Source organism: Hippoglossus stenolepis, chromosome 14 (assembly GCF_022539355.2).
Source record: "Hippoglossus stenolepis isolate QCI-W04-F060 chromosome 14, HSTE1.2, whole genome shotgun sequence".
Classification (NCBI taxonomy): domain Eukaryota; kingdom Metazoa; phylum Chordata; class Actinopteri; order Pleuronectiformes; family Pleuronectidae; genus Hippoglossus; species Hippoglossus stenolepis.
Window position 1 is genome coordinate 17,263,268 of NC_061496.1, and position 21,999 is coordinate 17,285,266.

Genomic DNA, 21,999 nt, shown 5'->3' on the forward strand with positions numbered 1-21,999 from the left:
GGCAGGTGGAGGTGAAGAAAGAAATGCTTTATGTTTGGTGGTCACAGATGTCCACACAATTGGGTCGGGACTTTCTCTGGAGTTTGTCTTACCCACACGAACGCAGCAGGAGATTCTCAGCTCAGACGCATTCACAACAACACCGCTTCCCGCTCTTCTGCATAAAGGTGTCTCGCTTTGTGTTATATCCCAGCTATGCTGCCTTTCTTTAATAATGTTTCTTTTGAATATTGTTTTTAGCGAAATGTCCATGACTTCTTCATGATTTAGTGCTTGCTTAGCCAATAAATCCACCCCTTCACTGTCCATTATCCCTCTGTGTGCCAGTATCCACATAAAAGTAGTCACAGTATAAAACATTTTAAGTCTCAAATATCTCATTAACCAAATCTTGTCTGTTGTTGAAAATGACTGTAATGACATTAATGCTGAGCACGAATCTGTACACACAAAAAATGTCCTAATTTGTAACTCTTCTATCCACTGTAGTGCTGTTGCTAATATCTCTGTTCTAGGATCTAATAGGATCTTTGGATCCATCTATACTGGAATAATTGTCTTGTATGATATTTGCAATCTATCCTCCACCAAAACTGCTATATTTCCATAATCTTTACATCCTTGCACTTTTTCCAGAATATAGAAATCAGTAGACACTGAGGGGAACAACCAGGATGGTGTTACTGACAACGGTACAGCAGGGGTTTAGCTTTTCTGACTTAATGACATGTCTCTGGCTACTTTATACTGCTCCACGAAGTAAGGATGGTGGCAGTAAACCATACAGAATTCATCATGCATCTGGAACTTACAAACAAATGTTCCCAAAGATCGAGATTCAGTTCCTCAAGTGAGCCAATCAGCAACTTAAGATAAGGGTTCATAATAACATATAAAAGAAATGTTTTTATCTTGATCAAGGATCATACTGTAAAGCACTTTGCTAATATTTATTTGATCTTTGCAGAAACTTCTTCTACTTTGTTGGGTTTACTAACAGGTGAATTATTGCCATCTACTATATCCATCTACTATACTATATATACTATATATTCTTCTACTCTGCTCCGCCCACCGGCCGGCGGGTGGCCAAAGAACATCTTTGCAGAAAGACTGCATCACATTCCTTTGATCAGAACAAATTCCGGTGATCTTTAATGTAATCAAATTCCCTTGATCTTTGATCCCAATGCACCCTTAATAATCCACCAATAAACTGAATAAAGAAGGAGAAGAACGAGCTTGATTCGACAAAGCGTTCAGCATTCACACAGCATTTTCAGCAAGAACTGCATTTTTAAAATACAGAAAGAACATCAAAGTCACAAAAGATGCCGCTCTGTGGGAACACATTGAATTCAGTTAAGACTCCTCCTCCTGGACATGGGTCCAGACATCATACGGTGAGTTAGACTCTAACTGTTAGAGAACAGCAGAATCAAAACTTGGAAAGCTCCACTTTTGTGGAAGTTGAAAGTTAACATTAATTCCAGAATTAACTGAAAGATATAGCTTTGACAACATGTAAGATGTGGGAGAGGAAGAATCATGTTATAGGGATCTGTTGGAAGAAATTGAATATGAAATAATCCTAGTGGAGTTTTCACTAGTGCGTAATCATCTAAATTGTAAGAATTGTTGTTTTCTTGACCCTAGAATGGGCCCTTTATATAGAAATACTTTGTTTTCCATCGGGAGCGGGTTTTCTCTATTGAGGCCGCCATGTTTTTTCACAGTAGCCCAAACTGGACAAACTAAACCTTTTGAGTTTTTATGACAACTGAAGGCTACCACAGGTTCTCTTTCATGTTTGGAAGGGGAGGTTGAGGTGTGGGGTATTCCGCTGCAACATGCAACTCCACCAGTAGATGTCACTAAATTCTACACACTGTACCTTTAAGTGCATGTAATATATTAAATGTAATACTATGTACTTTTTACTACAGAGGAGTAGTTTAAAGCTGAGGTCTCAGGAGCCAATGCACTTCAACCTTGTTCCAGCACATCCTAGACCCAAAACCACTGAGGCCCCACGGCAGGAAAGTGGGGATATCTCTCCACTCAGGTATAGCTTTTTCCATCTATTAGATTTTCTTTGGTTATTTTTTTTTGTTATTCATTAAAACATTGCACGTAATTTGGGTAATTGTGTGACTCATCTTTTATGTCTTATCTACTGTGCATTGCTGAGAAAGTTTAATCCACTGTGTTATTTATCTCAACTTCTGATCTTGCAGGGAATTTTTGCTGCTGCAGCAACAGCAAAACGTCTCCAGTACAACTGTTACACGACTAGATGTTGTGCACCTCCAGGAACTCCTGAACACAAAGCTGCTGGAGAGGCAGGCCAAAGAAACAGGCATCTGCCCTCTCCGCAGGGAGCTCTATTCCCAGTGCTTAGGTAGACAGAATGCCGAAATGTAGTTAAAATGGTGGAAGATGCATGAATAGTTTAAGGACATAATATAAAGCTAGATTTTAGATGCATTAGATTTGTATATTTATTGGGCAACATAAACTGAACTCCTTATTTTTTATATTTCCAAGATGAGCTCATTCGACAGGTGACCATCGAATGTGATGAGAGGGGTCTGCTGCTGTCGCGGCTCAAAGATGAGATTGAATTATCACTTTCGGCCTACCAGACACTGTATGAAACCGGTGTGGCTTCTGGCATGAGGAAATTCCTGCAGGCTGAGCAGGGCAAGGGTGACATGGAGAAAAGGGTAAGGGCATTGAGTTGTTTGTTATTTGTCATGTTTACAAACACAAAACTTGACAGCATTGATTGTGCATCAGGAAATTACACACAAATGTCTCTTATTCTATTAATTCATGCAGCTTTCTGATCTGGAGAATGAGTCACACAACCTGAGGAAGGAATTGGACAAAGCGAAAGCAAAATGTGATGAGATTGAAAAGAACGCAAACCAAAAGCTACAGGTGGAGAACGAGAGGCTCACAGGGGAGATAGAGTCCCTCAAGAGAGCCAATGAGCAACTTAAGGTGAGAAAACTTGCTGTTCTTCAGATCAAGCATCAGTAGGACCTGTGTTGTCCGCTGTCAGATTAATATCAGCTCATTTGTCTTTCTATTCAGATCCAGCTGCAAGGGATCAAACCGAAGAATCTACTACAAGACGACTAAAGCATTGAAGTTATAATTTCCCAGCACATAATGATCCTGTACCCTGAACCATCCCTTAGTTATGCTGCTCTATGCATAGACTGCTGAGGGAACTGGGTTAGGGTCTCTGTATGTCTCTCTACCTCTGGACTCTTTCCTCTCGCTCTCTGTGTCCTCATTCTGGTTCAGGTATCTCTATCTGACCCTCTTGTCTGATGGGTATTTTTATTTTTTATTTTCACTTATTTGTTTTTTTGCTCTCATTTTGTTTACCTATCTAAACTGTATATGGCATTAATAAAACCCTTTGTGAATACATTTGTCTTCTAAATATTCGTATTATTTTAGGATCAGCCATTTCCTAGGATGTCCTGCCATGCCATTCTCTGTAGATGTAAAACACTGGCCCTTGTCCTTTTGACTGGTAAGAAGTGTGCCTTCTAGAAGTAGCTTATTTAAACCATATATTTATGTATAGAATATAATTTATTCATCATATATCTAAGTTAATTTAGGGGGTGATGAGAAAGTACGGGTTTGTGTGTGTATGAAAAATAAGACACTACAAGGAATTTCCTAAACGGCAAAAACATGAGTTGGTGAAAAAGAAGAGGAGCTGAGTGAGAAAATATAAATGTTTTTATAGGGTTAGGGTTAGTTATGATTTACTACGTGAAATGTCCATGCCTTCTTCATGATTTAGTTCTTTCTTAGCCAATAAATACAACCCTTCATTGCCCTATATCCCTCTGTGTGCCAGTATCCACATAAAACTTATCACAGTATTCATATTTTGAAATCTGTACAAGGTCTCAAATATCTCATTAACTAAATCTTGCCTAGGGTTAGATTAAAATTACCTTTTTAATGGAAATGTCAAAAAATCATCCTCTTATTCGTACAGTTGATTGGCGGGTGGCAACCAACATCAAGGTGCATTACTGCCATCCTCATGTGTGTTTCAATATCCTACTTCCTCTTCTTATTCCCCATTCAGTACAGTATCTCCTTTTACCCTTGATATTTGACAGCTTCTTCTTCGTTCGGTCTAGTGGCAACCTACGCAACCAACCAATAGCAACCTACTGTGTTAGAGCAAAAATCTGAGTTATCTAGGCCATATTACATTCATGTCCAACCATGTCTCCCTCAGATAATGAAGCACACTCCCTATTCCAATGGTAAACACTATTTCCAAGCTCAGTTCTTCCACTCCATGCTTCTCCTAAAACACAAAGATAAAAGACACGATTAGATTAAGAATATAAGGGTATAAGGGTATAAGGGTATAAGGATCAAAGGATAAAAGGATAAAATGGCGGTTCTGTAACTCGACGGTTACCACCCATCAATAAACCGTTCAAAGAAGAAGAAGAAGAAGCATTTTGATTCCACAAAGCATTTCAGCATTCACCGTGCATTTTCAGCAAGAATACAAATTTTGGAAATACAGAAAGAACACGAAAGTTGCGAAAGATGAAGACAAGGAAGAGTCCTAGCAAACGTGATGACTTGTCCAGCCATCATACGGTGAGTTTAGCAAACAGCAGAATCAAAACTTTGAAAGTTAAAGTTGAAATTTAATGGAAGTTGAAAGTGAACCTAAATTCCAGAATTAACTGAAATACATGGAAACTGTCTTGGAAACCTGTAATATGTAAAACAGGATGTGGGAACTAAAGATCATTAGTTGATGAAGCTGAGTGGTGAAGATTTTTGCTGCATTTTCCTTTTAAAAAATCACACTCATTATGTGCACTTTGTGCAAGCACTGATATTGCAGCTGTTACTTCTTTGTCTGTGTGGCAACATCAACCTGACATGTGTCAGACTGGTCAACTGTCTTTAACATGGCAAAGCTTGGCTGTGGAACTGGTCTGTCACTGACTGAACAGTTTTGCCCAAGTGGGATTGAAGCTGGTTGTGGATGTATGAGTGAGCTATGAAGAAAATACATAGAGTGAAAAAAAATAAAGATATAAAAAAGGTATCAGCTATTTGTATTCAAATTCTAATGCATTCAATATAACACATGTAATACTATGCCTTTCAGCAGACTGTGAACTTCAACCAGGATCCACAACCTCCTCAACCCCAAACCACCCACACTGTGGACACTGGGAAGACAACTGTGGATATCCTGAATGAAATCTCTCCTCCCTGGTATAGCTTTTTCCATTAGTTTTTCTTTTATTTTTGTTCTTGTTATTTATTGAAACAGTGCCGTCTTGGGATGCAAAACAAATAATGGACACCCTGATAATGAAGTGTAACCTTATGTCTTATCCGCAGTACATCTCTCAGCAGATTTAATCCACTGTGATATTTATCTGAACTTCTACTATTACAGGGAATTTATGAAGAAGCAAAACATCTCCAGTGCTCCTGCTTCAAGACTAGATGTTATGCGCCTCCAGGAACTCCTGGACACAAAGCTGAAGCAGAGGCAGGCCAAGGAAAGAGGCATCTGCCCTTTCCGCAGGGAGCTCTATTCCCAGTGCTTAGGTAGACAGAATGCCGAAATGTAGTTAAAATAGTGGAAGATGCATAAATAGTTTAAGGACATAATATATAGCTAGTTTTGAGATGCATAAGATATATGTACTCTTTGTATATTAACTCTTATTATCAATTTTTCCAAGATGAGCTCATTCGACAGGTGACCATCACATGTTCTGAGAGGGGTCTGCTGCTGTTGCAGATTAGAAATGAGATTCAAATGACGTTGGCTGCCTACGAGACACTGTATGAAAGCGGTGTGGCTTCTGGAATGAGGAAATACCTGCAGGCTGAGCAGGGCAAGGTTGACATGGAGAAAAGGGTAAGGGCATTGAGTTGGTGGTTATGTGTCATGTTTACAAAAACTATGACCCAAAACCTGAAATACTGCAATGTCAATCGAGAGATTTAATTTATCAGTCAGTTAAAGCTGTGGATTACAATTATCGACAGTTTTTTCTGTTAGGTGTAAAGAATGGTGGCAGGAAACTTGTGCATCAGGAAATTAACTACAAATGTCTCTTATTCTCTTAATTCATGCAGATTTCTGATATGGAGAATGAGATACAAGACCTCAGGGAGGAATTGGAACAACAGAAAGATAAATGTGACGAGATTGAAAGGAACGCGAACGAAAAGCAAGAGTGGGAGAACGAGAGGCTCACAGGGGAAATAGACTCCCTCAAGAGAGTCAGTGAGGATCTTAAGGTGAGAAAACGTGCTGTTCTTCAGATCAAGCATCAGTAGGACCTGTGTTGTCCGCTGTCAGATTAATATCAGCTCATTTGTCTTTCTATTCAGATCCAGCTGCATGGGATCGGCAAACAGAAGAAACAACTACCAGACGACTAAAGCATTGAAGTTATAATTTCCCAGCACATAATGATCCTGTACCCTGAACCATCCCTTAGTTATGCTGCTCTATGCATAGACTGCTGAGGGAACTGGGTTAGGGTCTCTGTATGTCTCTCTACCTCTGGACTCTTTCCTCTCACTCTCTGTGTCCTCATTCTGGTTCAGGTATCTCTATCTGACCCTCTTGTCTGATGGGTATTTTTTATTTTCACTTATTTGCTTTTTTGCTCTCATTTTGTTTACCAATTTAAACTGTATATGGCATTGATAAAGCCCCTATATGAAGAAATTAGTCTTATTATTTTTATTACCCTATTTTGATTTCAGCTTTATTATAAGAATGACTACTATTATTACTAGTGAACCAAGATAAAAGATGTACATAATGTTGCTACCTATACTAACTTAAGAGGATGAGCCATGGCCTGGTAGGATGTCCCACAAGGCCATTCTCTTGCAGATATAAAACATAGGCCCTCGTCCTTTTGACTGGCAAGAAGTGGGCCTCCCGGCAGTAGCTTATTTAAACCATATATTTATGTATTGAATATAATTTATTTACCATATACACAAAACACTTTAGGAGTCTCTGGGGTAAACAGTGTTGCAGCCAAGGTGACCCCTTCTTCAGACGCTCGTGTGGTGTCATCCAAGTGAGCGCGAGCCCCAACATACAAATTCGACTTGAAACAAGATCATTTACACCAAGTTTGTAGCCGGAAGTCCACGACCGGAAGTGGGGATGCTAGCGGGTGTAGCGATGCAAACGCGCATGAATACTGAGAGGACAGTGAAGATCATTCAAATTATTAATTGGGATAAAACATTAATCAGGCATTCAAACTATATTTTGTGTCAAATTAAGTTTTTTTCTTTTGTACATTAACCATCAGACATACTATTACATTTTTCCTTTGTAAGGCTGCTGACGTGTGTGTGTGTTTGTGTACTTCTATCTTTGTGAGGACCATTTTAAGCATAGACCCTACAGAGTGAGGATATTTTTGGAAAGTGAGGACATTTTGACCAGTCCTCACTTTCAATGGGCTGTTTGAGGGTTAAGACTTGGTTTTAGGGTTCGGGTTAGAATTAGGTTTAGGTAAGGGTTAGGCATTTAGTTTGAATGATTAAGGTAAGGGTAAGGGGCTAGGATTGGGAATGCATTATACCAACAAGTGTTTTCACTAAGATAAAAATACAAACACGTGTGTGTGTAGGTGCATTAAATGAATGTTTGGTCTTCACAACTAATTTGAATCACCAGGATCTAATATTAAGAAGAGAAAAGCAGATGAGCCAGCAGATGGTGCTCTTGTCTTATCCTTGAAGGTCTCTCTCCCTCTTTTCCCAAAATCACATGCACAGTCTGGTTTGCGGGGAAACTCCATTCCAGACAGAGTGATGGGGAAACTGCTCATCCTCTTGTCAGGTGGTTGAGTTTTTTTAATTGGTTCCATGCTGAACATCTCCTGCTCCTGCTGCACTGTCTCCTCAGGTCCACTGAGCTCAGGTCACAACTCCTGCTCCAGGCACTGGCGGCTTGCTCAGCTAATGGGACTTTGGCAGACTGCAGTAACATATAATACAAGGGTCAAACCAAAAAGCAACCAGGCTCTCAATTCCCACTCTTCCTACTGTGCTGGTCTCTTCAGTGATAAAGCTGAACTGTCACATTTTGTGCTTGTGGACACTGAGAAGATTCGTCCAGACGGTTGCATAATTGTTCATGGATAAAACATAGTGTGTTTACACCGAACAATTAGCTCCCTGGGATTTAAGTAGGTCACTTCTTGTGGGTGTGCGGCATGAATGCAAATGCATCTAATTCCAACTTCCTCAAGCCTTCGCCTCCGCCTCATGTGAGCTTTGCAACAAGGTAATCCAGAGTATGGCTCTGCAGGGAGAGGCTTTACATACAAATGGATGAGGAGGAGAGAGGGCAGACTGAGGCTGGCATAAGAGACACAGGAGTATAGGTAATGTATGTACTCGATGGATGGGAAATGTGGACTTTTCCACACTGACAGAGAGCAAGTCGGTCATGAGTCTGGTGCTGTCACATTTCTAAATGAATGTGTTTAGGGTTTGTGGAGGGGGACTACCCAAAAGTGTGTTATAGGCAGCCAGGAACTGCTGGATAGAGTTAAGACACTGAGCAAGGGCCTGCTGAGCATCCAGGCAGGGATCCATCCTTCTGCCTCTCAGAGGTGACCTGGAGTTGACTCATACTCTTTTTGTGGGCAAATCATAAGCACGCATGCACGCACACAAACACACACACACACACGCTTGCTTACTCACATGGATGCACACATGCACATTTCTGCCATGATGCAGCCAAAAGTACCACTACATATTTCTCAGAAAATGATTATGCCACAGTAATATGTAAATATATGATCACCCTAAAAAGTCAGAAAATACAGAACTTGCGTAAATGTTACAAAAAATGTATTAAGACCTGGGTCATGATCAAAATATAAACAAATCTGCCAAGGGAAATTAAAACCATAGGGATTTGCCCTCACTCATGAGCTGAGGTGGGTTTTATAATGTGTACATTAACATTAAAGAACAACGTAGCCCTCGTCATTAATGTTTCAGAGGTTGCAAAAGGTGTTTCTGCATAAGTAATGTCTGAACACACTGCAGTGATTCACACACCATTAACCAATATTTCAGTAAAATGGGAATGTGGCCCTGATTTAAGTAACAATTAGGACAGGAATAACACTACAGCCAAGTACACGTACTCTCACATTACTGAGCTCTTTTTCACTTACACACATGCACTAAAACTGTAAAACACACACACACAAACAAAGCAGGGAGGAGTGGGCTCTCTTTATTGGTACTTACACCAGGGTGGAAAGAACATTTTCTTGCCCATATTGCTGCCTGAGGTTAACGGGCAACATCGGTCTCTTCCTCGCTCACTCCCTCCCACATTCTCACTTTTCAAACTCCCTCGTCTTAATTTCTCGCTCTTACCGTGCCCACCTCTCTCTCCAGCCGTCTGCCTCCGACACACATTTATGTCTGTGTGGGAGAGCCTTGCAGCGAGCCCTGGTCCACAGGGACCCTTTAAGGCTGCTGATGTGAACAGTGGCTGCTTATAGTGACCTTATGTGCCCCCTGCGAGTGACTCATATTAGGCAATGAAGGAGTGTGTGTGTGTGTTATGAGTTAGAGACTGCTGGGCATAGCTAATAAAGAAGCAGCCAGGCTACTGAACTTTTCTTTCATAATGTTGTGATCAGCTTAACCATTCACACTCAGTCAAAGCATGATGACTTCCAGTGCCACAGGGTGTACAATAGACCACTGAGCATGAACACATATCACATAAGAACTCAGGGTTTTTATACACTTATATACACCAAACATTATGTTATTATAATAATAGTGCTTTATAAATATAAAAGATACAAAAGCCGACCCTTACCCTATGCATAAAAAAAACAAACATAAAACAGATAAAAGGTTAGTTATGAAAGAATAAACAAAACAATATAAAAACTCTACAGTTGTGACAGAATTTGAAACATGGCCACCAATTACAATAATACAAAGTAGAATTAGTTCAAATCAGGGGTTGGATACGATAAAAGTAAGTTTTCAGCTTTGATTCAAAGGAATCTACTGACTCAGCCTGCTGCATTTCCTCAGGCAGGGTGCTCCAGAGGCTCAGAGCTGGTATTTCTAAAGCTCTGTCCCCCTTTCGTCTTTAGCCGAGAATCTGGAACAGCTAAAAGGCCCCTGACAGAGGATTTAAAAGAGTGAACAGTGTTGTACGGCGATAAAAGATCCAGAATATACTGGAGAATCAGACCATGGAGGGATCATCCTTGTAACTCAATCAGTCATTGTAAGAACAAATGATCACTGTCCATAATTATCCCAATGACATCTATTAACTGCACAATAATACGTTTTCCTTCTGTGTCTGATAAGATATTGTCAAAGTCATTTCATTGATCAAGGGAGATGTTTTTAATATGATTATAATTTACAACAGCCCACATAATTTCTTCGCCATCTATTTGTGTAGCATTTCTTTGTCTATTATTTCAAACCTGCACTAACTGAGGTTTAAGCCACTTGGAGGCAGCAGCCCCACTGACCTGCTGTCTGCTTATAGCCTAAAGTTGATATGGTGAATAGTGAGCGGACACAACAGAGCAGCAGTAGCCTTACTTTTGGAGTTATGCTGCGTCACCTGACAAAATATTATCTTTGGTTTTCTCTACTTCACCAGCTGGTCCCTAAAGTTGTTATTCACTGAAGATTCAATTATATTAACATTTTTGGGGTTTAGGTATTTTTTGGGACGATGGTTAATATACAAACAGAAGAGGGATAAGTACAGAATCAGTGATATCTATTATTGTGTTCTTTGAATGTTATGCATCTCTTTTCCTTATTTAAAACCCCCCTGAGCCGCTGAGTTTGAAGGATACTTGACTCGACAGTTACTGGTCTAAATTTGTATTATTTTGACACGATATCCTGGAGACATCCATCTCCCAAAAAAGATTTTTTTAAATGACTTTGTTTACCTTTGTGAATACATCTTTCACAATCCACATATATTTACTTTTGTTTGCCAATTTTGCCAATTATTATTTTGTTTGTTGAAGCTATAGTAAAATCCTACATAACCGAGCACAGGCTATAATTTCAGTCATGTGTAAAATGCAGGCTGATATTGTACCAGCAGGTGGCAGAACACAGTCTCACTGCTCTAAGTGAATCTGCTGTGACTGCATGGCCTCAGGCATCATGACCACAAGGAAAAGGACTGACTTCACACTCCTCAGTCCACTGCCAGCATGACGGTACCCGATTACTCAGCTCTCTCTCCCTCGCACGCACGCACGCACGCACGCACACACACACACACACACACACAAAGATGACATCCACCTTAAGAGCTTCTGTTTTTATTTTTAATAGAAAAAAAGTATTCAAAATAATACAACAGGAAGTATCCATGATGATGATACATCAATAAAAATAAAAAAACGTGATCGGGTCTGTGTCTCCATGGCAACCACGCATCCTCACCTAGAGCTCACCCGGTTCGCTGCATCAGGGCCTAAGTGTGTATGTGTGTGTGTGTGTGAACACTGAAATGAAGCAGATATAGAGTTTTTAAGAATACCTCTAATCGATGCACACGACTGTCTTCTGGTGAAATGAAAGGGATACAACACTGTGTGTGTGTATTTGTGTGGTTGTGACGGAGAGAGTGTTAACAAACGTAAAAAAAAAAAGACTCCATGGTGTGTGTGCACGTCAGTTAAGATCTGCTGTGTAATGGTTTAACAAATGAGGGCGGATTGGGTTGAGACGGATTCTCTGAATGATGCAGCCTCAGTCTGCCTGCTGTGGTGGTGAGGAAGATATTGAAGTTGATGACGATACACTACGAAGGAAGCCAAAAGACAACAAAAAAAAAATACGGGAAAAATAACTGAATGAGTTGCTGTGGCACAGAATAAAAAATTAAAAAAAGGTCCTTGACTTCAGAAGGCAGGAGGAGTATAGAGTTTCTAAATCACCAGCTTTCTCCCTACTCTCTTTTATTAAAATATCCAAAATTTACCCCTTTTTCTTCTCCACCTTCCTTCACCCTCCCTCCCTCCTGCTCTCGGTCCCTGGTGGCCGGCCTGGCTGTAGGTCGGCAGGCCCGGAAAAGTCCAGTGAGGATCCTGGTGAATTTACGTAGCCCCTTCAGCATCTTCTCCTCTTGTGTGTCTCTCAGTACTTCACACCAAGTCAACTTGTCCTCACTTGGTCTCCATATTTGTGAGTTCCTTTGTCCAAATGCAGGGGCTCAATATTCAGGATCAAGAAGGACAGACACAGAGGGACAGAAGTAGGGCCGAGGAGCTGTTGTCCTACTGGAGGAAATAAGTCAGTTTGTCCTCTCTGTTCAGGACCATGTGTGACCATCCGTCATCACATCCTCCTCCATCTCTCCCTCCTTTCCTCTGTCTGTCCCCTCATCACACTGCCACCTCCATCTGTCCACTCAGGGGCCTGCAGTGACAAGGTGCTAAGAGAGGAGGGTTGAAGTCTCTGAAGAAAGCTCTCTTCATCCCATTCTCTCTCTCTTTCTTTCATTCTTTCACGTATCCCCCACTTAAAATACTATCTTTGCCATATCTTCAAACCATCACACAATCAATCCTACTGGTAAAACACGGATTCAAATCTCTCTTACTCTCATGGACACACATATGCATTTATACACACACACGCTCTCTCTCACTCACATACACACAGTGTGGCTCTCTGTGGGGGTGAATTCTGGGGGCCTCTGTGCTATGTCCCATCTTCCTCCTCCTCCTCCTCCGAACAGTAGTCTTGCCCCTGCAGAGAGAGGAAGAAGAGAGAATATGAGATGTGCATAATTCGTTTTTAAAATCCAATTTGTTCCAGTTAAGTATGTTCAGTAATAACCTACTTTAAATGACTCTCTGAACTGTAGACAACCCCCCGTGCACCTGTTACTCCCATCACGTTTAAACAAACCTGTGTCTATTTGCAGGAACTGGCACAGAAAACACTGGATGAGGCAGCTAAGTGCTGACAGGTGGGCAGTTATGTTGTTTTGTTTCTTTAGTCATGATGAGGAGTTAACTCCACTGTTTTCCTCTCCTGTCCAGAGCTCATCTAACAGCCTGTCAAACTCTACGCTCTACAAATACAGTTTTATAATGCTGGCTGTAACGGCGACGCAATAAAAAACAGTGGTGGAGAGCGCAAATAAGGGAGCCTAAGTATCCCGAGGAACTTAACTGACATATTTCCTTTTAATATCCCCTTCAAATTTCACTACATTTTTATGAAAACATTGCACATTTCATTTATATAAATGTATTAGACAGTTAAATGTATCTTTTACTGATGATTTTAGGTTAAAGTACTTTTAATTGAACCTGTGTTGGCCACATTTTGGGCAGAGCTGCAAACACAACCTGCACATACTTTGTATGACCTTATAAAGTAGATGTCAAAAAGTCATGTTTGTGTCCATCCGTTTTTGGTCTCCGTCCGGAGACCAAAACCAGAACTGCAATAGATGCCACATATTTGAATACTTTATATTTACATCTGGAGCAGGTCCCCTCTATGGAGGCCGCCATGTTTTTTTTACAGTAAAAACTGGACAAACTAAACCTTTTGAGTTTTTATGACAACTGAAGGTTCTCTTTCATGTTTGGAAGAGGAAGGTGACGTGAGAGGTTTTCAGCTGCAACATGCAACTTCACAACTAGATGTCCCTAAATTCTACACACTGAACCTTTAAAGCTCCTACAAGGCACTTTTCATTTATGTTGCTTTTAGCGCCACTGTGGACAAAAGCGGTAGTGTTTCCATGGCCTCCTGACGTTAAAACCTCGGTCTGGCTGGCGTCTGCTTTTGTTTTGGAAGGAGTGAAAAAAAGACACACAGCTGTGTGCACGATGCAGAGCGATGAGGTAATGCATCTTTTTGTTGCTGTATATTATGAGAAGAATTGTAATTTTGTTTTAGTATCGTTCATACACTCATCAAAAAGACAATTTTCTCCCTGATTGTCTCTTTGGCTGTTGTGGGTCATAAAGAGGCAGCGATATTAAAATGAGACCAATTCATAACCAGTTAACAGCTTCTTGTAGCAGGTTTAAGTCAGATTTTGGATGCAGGACTTTTTTTACTAGACTAGATATTGTATAATGTAGATATTTCTGCATTCACTCAAGTAAAGGGAACTGGATTGTCTCCCCCCACTGCACTTACAACACAGGCCATTTTAAAGGCAGCACTGAAAGATTACATGGATCATAGATATGTACAGATCCAAAAGCTGAAACCGGCCTTTACTCATTGTAATGAGTAATTCAACTGGCTGACAAACAGGATTAAGTTCAGCGACCCCCCCTCTCCCCTCCCCTCACACATGTAGGGCAAAGTGTTGAGATCAAAAGCAGAGTGACAATGCAGACTCGAGGATGTTGTTGTTGTTGTACAGCCTGTCTCTTTAAATCTTAAGACCCAGCTGTTTCGTTTAAATGCTCCGACCCCCCCCAAAAAAAGCCTTAAGTGCATGAAAACACTCATATTATAGACAACCCCCCACACACACTGTTCACCTTCTCAATCTTCTCATCCAGCATCCTGAAGAATTCCTGCTGGCTCTCTGACGTGTGAATACTGAGAGCGAAAGAGAGAAAGAGAGACAGAGAGAGGCGACGGGGAGGTTGAGAGAGGAAGTTGGATGTTGGAGAAGAGGAGGAGGAGGAGGAGAAGGGAGGCAAGAAATACATCATGAGAATTTTCCATTACACCCCCCACACACACAGCGCAAACACACACGTACACACAATCCTGCCTGCAGTGTGAGAAATCCATGGCTGTGAGGCTGAGGAGGAATTTAAATGATTATTTTATAAAGAATTAACCCAATCCTTCATCCAGAGGTTAAATGCTGAGCACCCAGCAGCTACCAAGCACATACATATATATAGTATATACTGTATTCATATGTGCAGTGGGGTCCATTCTGCAAAACTGGTGATTTATCAGGCCAAGAGACAGTAAAACAAAATATAATTTAGTTCACACGTAATATTAACTGATTTTAAGTTGCATCTTAATGGACATAAAAACATTATAGACATTCAAGTTAAGAAGATCAGGTCAGCCACAGATTTCTTATTGGAAGATAGAAATAGAACCACCATGCATGTTGCTGTTGGTTTATTTTAAATATAATTTCTCCACGCTGTGAGCACCACGGGGCTGCTTAAGTCGTCAGAATCCTCCATAGATCAGATATTTTGCATACATTTCCTCCAGACAGTGACAGTGTGCAGGCCGCTGAGGGCCACTTACTTCGACTTGATGTTTGCTCCAGTGAGCTCCTTCTGCTGCTTGCCCCTGTACTGTACATTACTCTTCTCCTGAAACACACAAGTTTCCATTATCAGCTGATAAAGCAGTTAAAAAACAAACAGCTCATATCAGCGAACAGCCACACCACCGAGCGCCACGTTCGAGCCTGCATTATCAAATTACCTCCTCGCCCAGCTGGCACTGCACTGCAGCCACGAGACACAGATATAATGTATTCAGGTCTAATAAAACATGAAGGTTGGTCACCTTGCACACTTTCCATGTTATGTTGCTGTAGGGCTGTCACTTTTTATTCAAAACTCCAGCATCCATTCGAACGTGGGGGAAAAAGTTTATATTGGAACTCTAATGACTCGTTCTATTTCAAAATATACAGTCAAGAAGCGCATCAGACCGTCTGAAGTAGCCGATCTTTCTTGAGCTGTCAGTAAAGTTCGTTGTTTTGTTATGAAAATGGAGGACGCTAGCGAGCAGAGCCGCCCTGAGCGAACAATCATGGCACCAAAGCGTCTGAGAAGCAGCTTGTGGACGTATTGTGGGTTCTTCACCGTAGCAGCAGAGTAGCAAAGATAGGTAAGGCTGTTTGTCCACTTTGTACCATGCGATCTGTGGGCTCCCCTGTTAGCTCTCCACCCAAGCGAGGCAGCGGAGGAGGTACCAAAGACAAACGGAAAACAATTAGCTCTATTCGAAACAAATACCGTGGCATGTCCAATTCATTTGAACTTTGTTTTTGGAAGTAAAGTGACAGCTGCTGCCGGCTTTGTGTTGTTTCCTGCCACAGTAAAACATTTGCAGCGATCAATCGGCAAATACTGTCACCGGCATCTTTCACCAGCCACTGAGCAGGAGTTCCTGTTTGAAAGAAAACACCTACAGTAGAGTCAAGTGTGAAGAAACACATTCTGGTCTGACCACATGGGCCTGCGGGTAAAATCTGGAAAGTTGGCTTTAAGGTTAGGCTAGGTTTTTATTCAGGCGAGAGGTGGAGCAGCTGGGTGCAGCAGGTAGAGGCAGGAAGTGACGCATTAACTCCACTGCAGAGATCAGGTGATGTTCTTGGCGACACACAGACACCGGTATCGGCTTTAATCACCAGAAACTCTCTTGACATCTTCGTCGGTGTCTTCTACGCGTGTGACACCGCGATTTCACTGGGAGATATTTGTTTTCTTTTATTTTTGCGTGTGTCGCGTGTTAGAAGCGTCGTCAAACCCTCCCGCTCGCTCGAGGCAACAACCATTTCAACAACAGATGACAGACACCTCTGTTGTGACATCTACGCTAATAACCCAAGTCAAGCTGTGTATTTGATAGGAGGCTGTTTTCTGAGCTCTAGTAATATAATTTGTGGCTGTGTGGCACTGCTTCTGTTTCTTAATCAAGATCTAAAAAGGTACTCTGGTTATTGTTTCACTACTTCGCCAGGAGGCCAGGCTGAAAGACCTGATTTACTGAGCAAACAACCCAGCTCTCACTTCACACCACCACACCTTTCAGTCACTTCATTTGGTTTGGAGGGTGAATGGGCCTGAGCCCTTTAATTATTCACGTTATTTCGCCAGGAGGATTGAACAGCCGTGTTATTTGCAAAGTTGTTCTCACAAAATGACCTCACCACTGTCACTCCATTCAGAAGGCTTTCGCAGGATGGGGTCAACCGAGCGATCAGCCCACACATTCCACACACGCCAACATGTCGTCTCTACCTGCGTGCGAGGCAACTCCTTGTGTGTTTGTGTGCATTTGCGCTTGTGCAAGAGACGATAAGTGTGTGTGGAGGCTGGCGAGGCTGACGGAAGAGGCCTTTGGACACAGACACGAGCCTGTTCGCTTGACTTGATGAACTGTCAGAAAAAAGGTCTGCGTCTGGATGTGAATGACAGGTTGTCAGTGTGTGTGTGTGTGTGTGTGTGTGTGTGTGTGTGTGTGTGTGTGTGTGTGTGTGTGTGTGTGTGTGTGTGTGTGTCTCACCAGGTTCTCCTGGTTGCGTGCATTCACTCGGTTTTCCTCTCCCCTCATGTACTTCACCTCCTCCACTCCTTTCATCTTGTATTCATCTGAGGAGAGAGAAAGAGGGGTATGATTAAAGAAGGGGCAGAGACGCAGGAAGGAAATGAGCGACATGTATCTATGAGGCGTCTCACAGAGAGGAGACACTGACCAGACTCTCTTCATGCATCCTGATCAATATGATGCGAAAGGCTAAGATAACTAAACCATGTCATAATCCTCTCTTCTTCTCCTCTGCTCACTGCATTATATCAAGACCAGTGATTCCATCGATTCAATTTATAATTTGTCCAAGGTAATCCGATACCCAAGACCTGACGCAGTGTTTTAGAAAGTGGATATGGTGGCTGAGGTATTGAGGTATCATTTCCTTTCCATTTTACATTCAGCAGCTCATCTGCGGAAGGAGAGAGCGACAGCAGAGAGCTGGCGAGAGGAAAGCGCACATGTTGAATGGACACGACAAACAAGTGGAGCCGGAGAAGGGAAAAGGGGGGAAAGATAAGAGGGAGAAAGCTGAAGGGGATTAAAGATCAGTTGAACAGCTCCTCGGCTACATGGACAGCTTAGACAGTTACGACAAGCTCAGCGGCGGCGAGACTGGTAACACTTCCACCAGACTGCGCGGCACCATCACCCCGCCCAGAGCTGTGCGTTCGGAATCACTGCTGAAGATAAAAATTCAGGCTAAATAAAACCTCTCACTAATTCGAGGTTACTCATATTTAAATACTGATTAAACCCTTTATAATTTAACTAATGGCTAAGGTAAGCAGCGATATATAACCAGAACTACAACCAATCAATCAGCTCACCAAAGAACAAATGTTAAGGACAAAACAAAAAAGATAATCAGAAAAAGATGCTTAGAAAATGTTACATTTGTCATAGTCCGTCTAAAAGGCACAGGGATATAGACAATAGGTCCTGTCATCCAGTGCAAATAGAAATATCTGTATTATTGTAAATGACATGTTAAATAAAAATTTGCAATAAAAAAGGCTGCATTTCCTTATTCACATATAGACACAGAGATAAGGAAATAAATAAATGTAGAAATGAATAAATAAATACATGTAGAAATACAGAAATAAATGTATATGAATATATGTCAAATACATAAATTAATTATTGTAAAAATAAATAAATAGATGTAGCGATACAGAAATAGCCTATTTCATTCCAAACTATTTCATTTTGCATTTATTTATGTATTTAGTTAATTATTTCTGCATTCATCATTTCCTTTATAACTATTTAGTAAATGTGCTCGTGGGAATCACGTGGGATCATGAGAGTTTTTGTCTTTGCCTCCATTGCCGATGAAAATCTACCTCACGCGACTCAGACGCAAATCATGTTCATGGATGAGGTCATATATTACAGCTTTATTCAAATTTTTGCCAACACAAACAGCGTAAGGAGAAAAAACCTAGAAAGACCCGACACATGAAGAGGAATCCCCAGTGATGCTCAATCCGAGGCATCACAACAAATCAGATCATTTCTAATAACCCTACGTGAGCAGCTTTCAGAGCAAACCCCACCTCACCTTGAGCAGAACAATACAATGTCACTGGCACTTCATCTAACTCCCTGACTGTTGTACGTGTAACTGATAAAGTAGCAGCCGATACGCTGATACACAGACAAACACATATGAACGCCCAACTCCAGGCCTTATCTGCTGCACACTTTGTATTTTGCCCTCATGTTATCAGCCATCTGTCTGTCTATCCATACAGTACGTCTGTCATGTGTTCACCCCTCCCTCTGCTACCTTGCACGCAATCCACCCAGCACCGAGATCACCTGTGTCTGTTTGCATCGGAGCGATCATGTGCGTTTCGACATCTGACATGTGCATCACTGCTCAGCCTAATAACGGCTTCACTGTCAGATAAACGCTGCTGATTGGTAATAATTTGAGAGACACAAGAAGGGACTCTAGAACCGTTTGTCTCAGGAATGTAAAGGCGTCGGAGCGAAGCAGCTCCTGTCTGAACATGCCGACACACATGCACGCGGTAAAGCACACAGTTTCACAAGGCTCCCCAAGCTTAGAATTGCTCGGTAAACATGCAGCACATGTGGTGCTACAGCAGGAGACAGAATTAAGAGCCATTTCCTTTGCTCTTCTGCATGACACAGGGGCAATCCACATGAATTTCAAGCTACTCAATCTGCGGCTTTAGGCGGAATCCTGGATGCGAATGGATGGGATCTGGTAAAGTTAGCCACTGCTACGGGCACTGCAAATAAATCTAAATGGACATTTCCAAGCAACATCTGAGAAAAAAAGATGTCTTTTAAATTTTATAACCTGGGTGAGCTGCAGCCCGACTGAACGTTCTGCTGCTGGTACAGGATCGTCACTTAGCTTAATGCGACAAGTATAGACAGATCAAAGTGACCCAGCTTCCACCGATCAAGACTCATCACATCACAGACCTCGCTTCAATTTAGATAGGAGCAAAAACTGGTCATGCTGTGTGTGTAGTGTGTGTGTGTGTGCGGCAGTAATTGTCACAGGAAATGACAAGGGTGTTTCGTCACGCCGACTGGGATCGCTTTGGGAGGGAGAGAGAGAGAGAGAGAGAGAAAGAGAGGAAGGATGAGAGGGAAGAAGTATTTTAAGAAGCCATGATTTTGTGATGTGGACATCTTTCTCATCTCTGATTAGAGACCAGAGCTCTGCACTGACCTTAAGGTGCCGTCAGTCACTGTGCGCGGATGTTTTTCTATTTCAGATAAAGCGGCGTCTTTGAATCAGAACGTAAGTCATTTTATGCAAGTACCGTGTTTTTATAGGTGTGAGTCATATTTACATAGCCTTCTTTGTGTTTGTGTGTGTGTGTGTGTGTGTGTGTGTGTGTGTGTGTGTGCGTGCGCTCCCACAGCTCCTGCCGGCCTGGCTGTCCTGTGGCTATGTCACTCTGTCCTTCCTGCTGTGTCCTCCCCTCTCAGCCACTCGGGCTCCAGGCCATCACCAGCCTGGCCATGACATTTACACCTGAACACCAAGTGTCAACACTAACTCACACACACCAAGCAAAAATCGGAAAAAAGAAAAATGTAAATACTGTGCATATTACTCCGAACAGAAATTAATGTCCTTTCACTGGTGGAAATAAAATGATGAAAAACTATAAGGGACAAAATTGCAATTTCTGAAATATCCGGTCTGTTACTGAAGCAAATGAGAAAATACTGATACTGAGCCGTTTCAAATTGATGTCGACTTCCTGTGAGTTCATCATGGACCCACTGAAAACACCAGACCACAACCAACTGATGTATGTCACCCAATAAAACCATCAGACACTGAGCATCTGGCTTTCTCGGCAGTTACTGATCAAATATTAACACTTTTATATCAGATACATTCCCAAGGAAACATTATATTAAATCATATGTATTATGTACATATAAATCAACCCTCAAACTCCAAGTAGTGACATTCATCTGATTAGTCTAATGTTACAAAATAATTCACACATTTTGTGGTTTCTTGGGCAACAACTAATGATTTGTATTCTTTCAATTATTATTTCGTCTATAAACTGTCAGAATGCAGTGACAATGCTTGTTTCTATTTTTCCACAACCATCTTCAAATGTGTTTTTATTTAAGCAACAGACCAAAATTGAAAATAATTCAATTTACTATCATGTATAACAAAGAAAATCCACTCACAACACAACAGTCTCCGGAGCTTTTACTCAGAAATATTCGAGGTGTGGGGGGCTACACCTTGTTGATGAGACAGGACAGAGGAGAAGGACCAGACTGGCTGGAGGTGACAGAAAAGCTATGGTAACTCAGATAAGCGACGCATCTCAGAATGAACAACACATTGAACCTCGAGGTTGATGGTTCTACTACAGCAGAGACCGCTTCAGGTTTCACTCCTGTCGACCAAGAACACAAACCAGAGGCTGATCCCATGAACCGGGGTTTCTGCTGAGGCTACAGATGGGAGAGTCAGAATCTTTGCATGAACAGAATGAATCTATGGATCCAACGTGCCTCGTGTCAAGAGCCCAGGCTGCTAATTGTGAAATATGCTCTTGGTCACTAAGTCAATCATCGCTTGAGTACCTTGTTGTCAATATCGTGCATTTCTCTATGGCCACAATTTGCCATCTTCTAATGGCTTCTTTCACCATGATAATCCACCGTGTAAAAAAGGAAAGTATTCTCAGAATGTTTTCATAAACATGGCAATGAGTCATCAGCACCCTCCGTCACCAGATCCAAATCCAACTGCAAATATTTGGGATGAGGGAGAACAGTAAGAACAGGAGATTCCCACCGTGACTGTGCAGCGGACAAATCTGCAGAAATAAGAAGGTTTTGCGAGGCTCTACGAAGAATCCACAAAGTCTATGTGCCGCTATGCTGGCTCTCTGTTCCATCTGTGGACTTGTGATGGATTCAATAAGCAACACATGTCATGGTGGAAATGGTAGAGATCTCAGGACTCAAGCTTTTCCATGAACTTTGTTGCACCAACAGTAAAGAGACCTCTCTTACTGTCCGCGGAAGATAAAGCCCATAATAAATATTGGTTTATGTGGAGTGGGGAAACAAGTCCTA

General features: G+C 41.6%; 3 protein-coding genes across 3 annotated transcripts in view; 2 read left to right on the forward strand and 1 right to left on the reverse strand.

Annotated features, from left to right (window-relative positions):
- Positions 1–1,383: 1,383 nt before the first annotated feature.
- Positions 1,384–3,335, forward strand: LOC124854706 (axonemal dynein light intermediate polypeptide 1-like). Its single transcript, XM_047342984.1, has 5 exons — positions 1,384–1,403; positions 2,238–2,401; positions 2,548–2,726; positions 2,842–3,006; positions 3,100–3,335. Exons 1-5 carry the CDS (start codon positions 1,384–1,386, stop codon positions 3,145–3,147), a joined length of 576 nt encoding a protein of 191 aa, XP_047198940.1. The 3' UTR covers positions 3,148–3,335.
- Positions 3,336–4,602: 1,267 nt separating this feature from the next.
- LOC124854707 (axonemal dynein light intermediate polypeptide 1-like) lies at positions 4,603–6,372 on the forward strand. Its single transcript, XM_047342985.1, has 5 exons — positions 4,603–4,656; positions 5,180–5,289; positions 5,477–5,631; positions 5,769–5,947; positions 6,169–6,372. The coding sequence occupies exons 1-5, from the start codon at positions 4,603–4,605 to the stop codon at positions 6,370–6,372; spliced, it is 702 nt and encodes a 233-aa protein (XP_047198941.1).
- A 5,035-nt stretch (positions 6,373–11,407) lies between these two features.
- Positions 11,408–21,999, reverse strand: part of zgc:92140 (uncharacterized protein LOC447854 homolog) — a 28,775-nt gene continuing 18,183 nt past the window's right edge. The window contains exons 3-6 of the mRNA XM_047343219.1: positions 17,362–17,447; positions 15,367–15,434; positions 14,625–14,685; positions 11,408–12,858 (exon numbers count right to left, since the gene is read on the reverse strand). Coding sequence (XP_047199175.1) covers positions 12,811–12,858; positions 14,625–14,685; positions 15,367–15,434; positions 17,362–17,447 — 263 coding nt within the window. The 3' untranslated portion in view covers positions 11,408–12,810. The remainder of the gene's footprint in view (positions 12,859–14,624; positions 14,686–15,366; positions 15,435–17,361; positions 17,448–21,999) is intronic.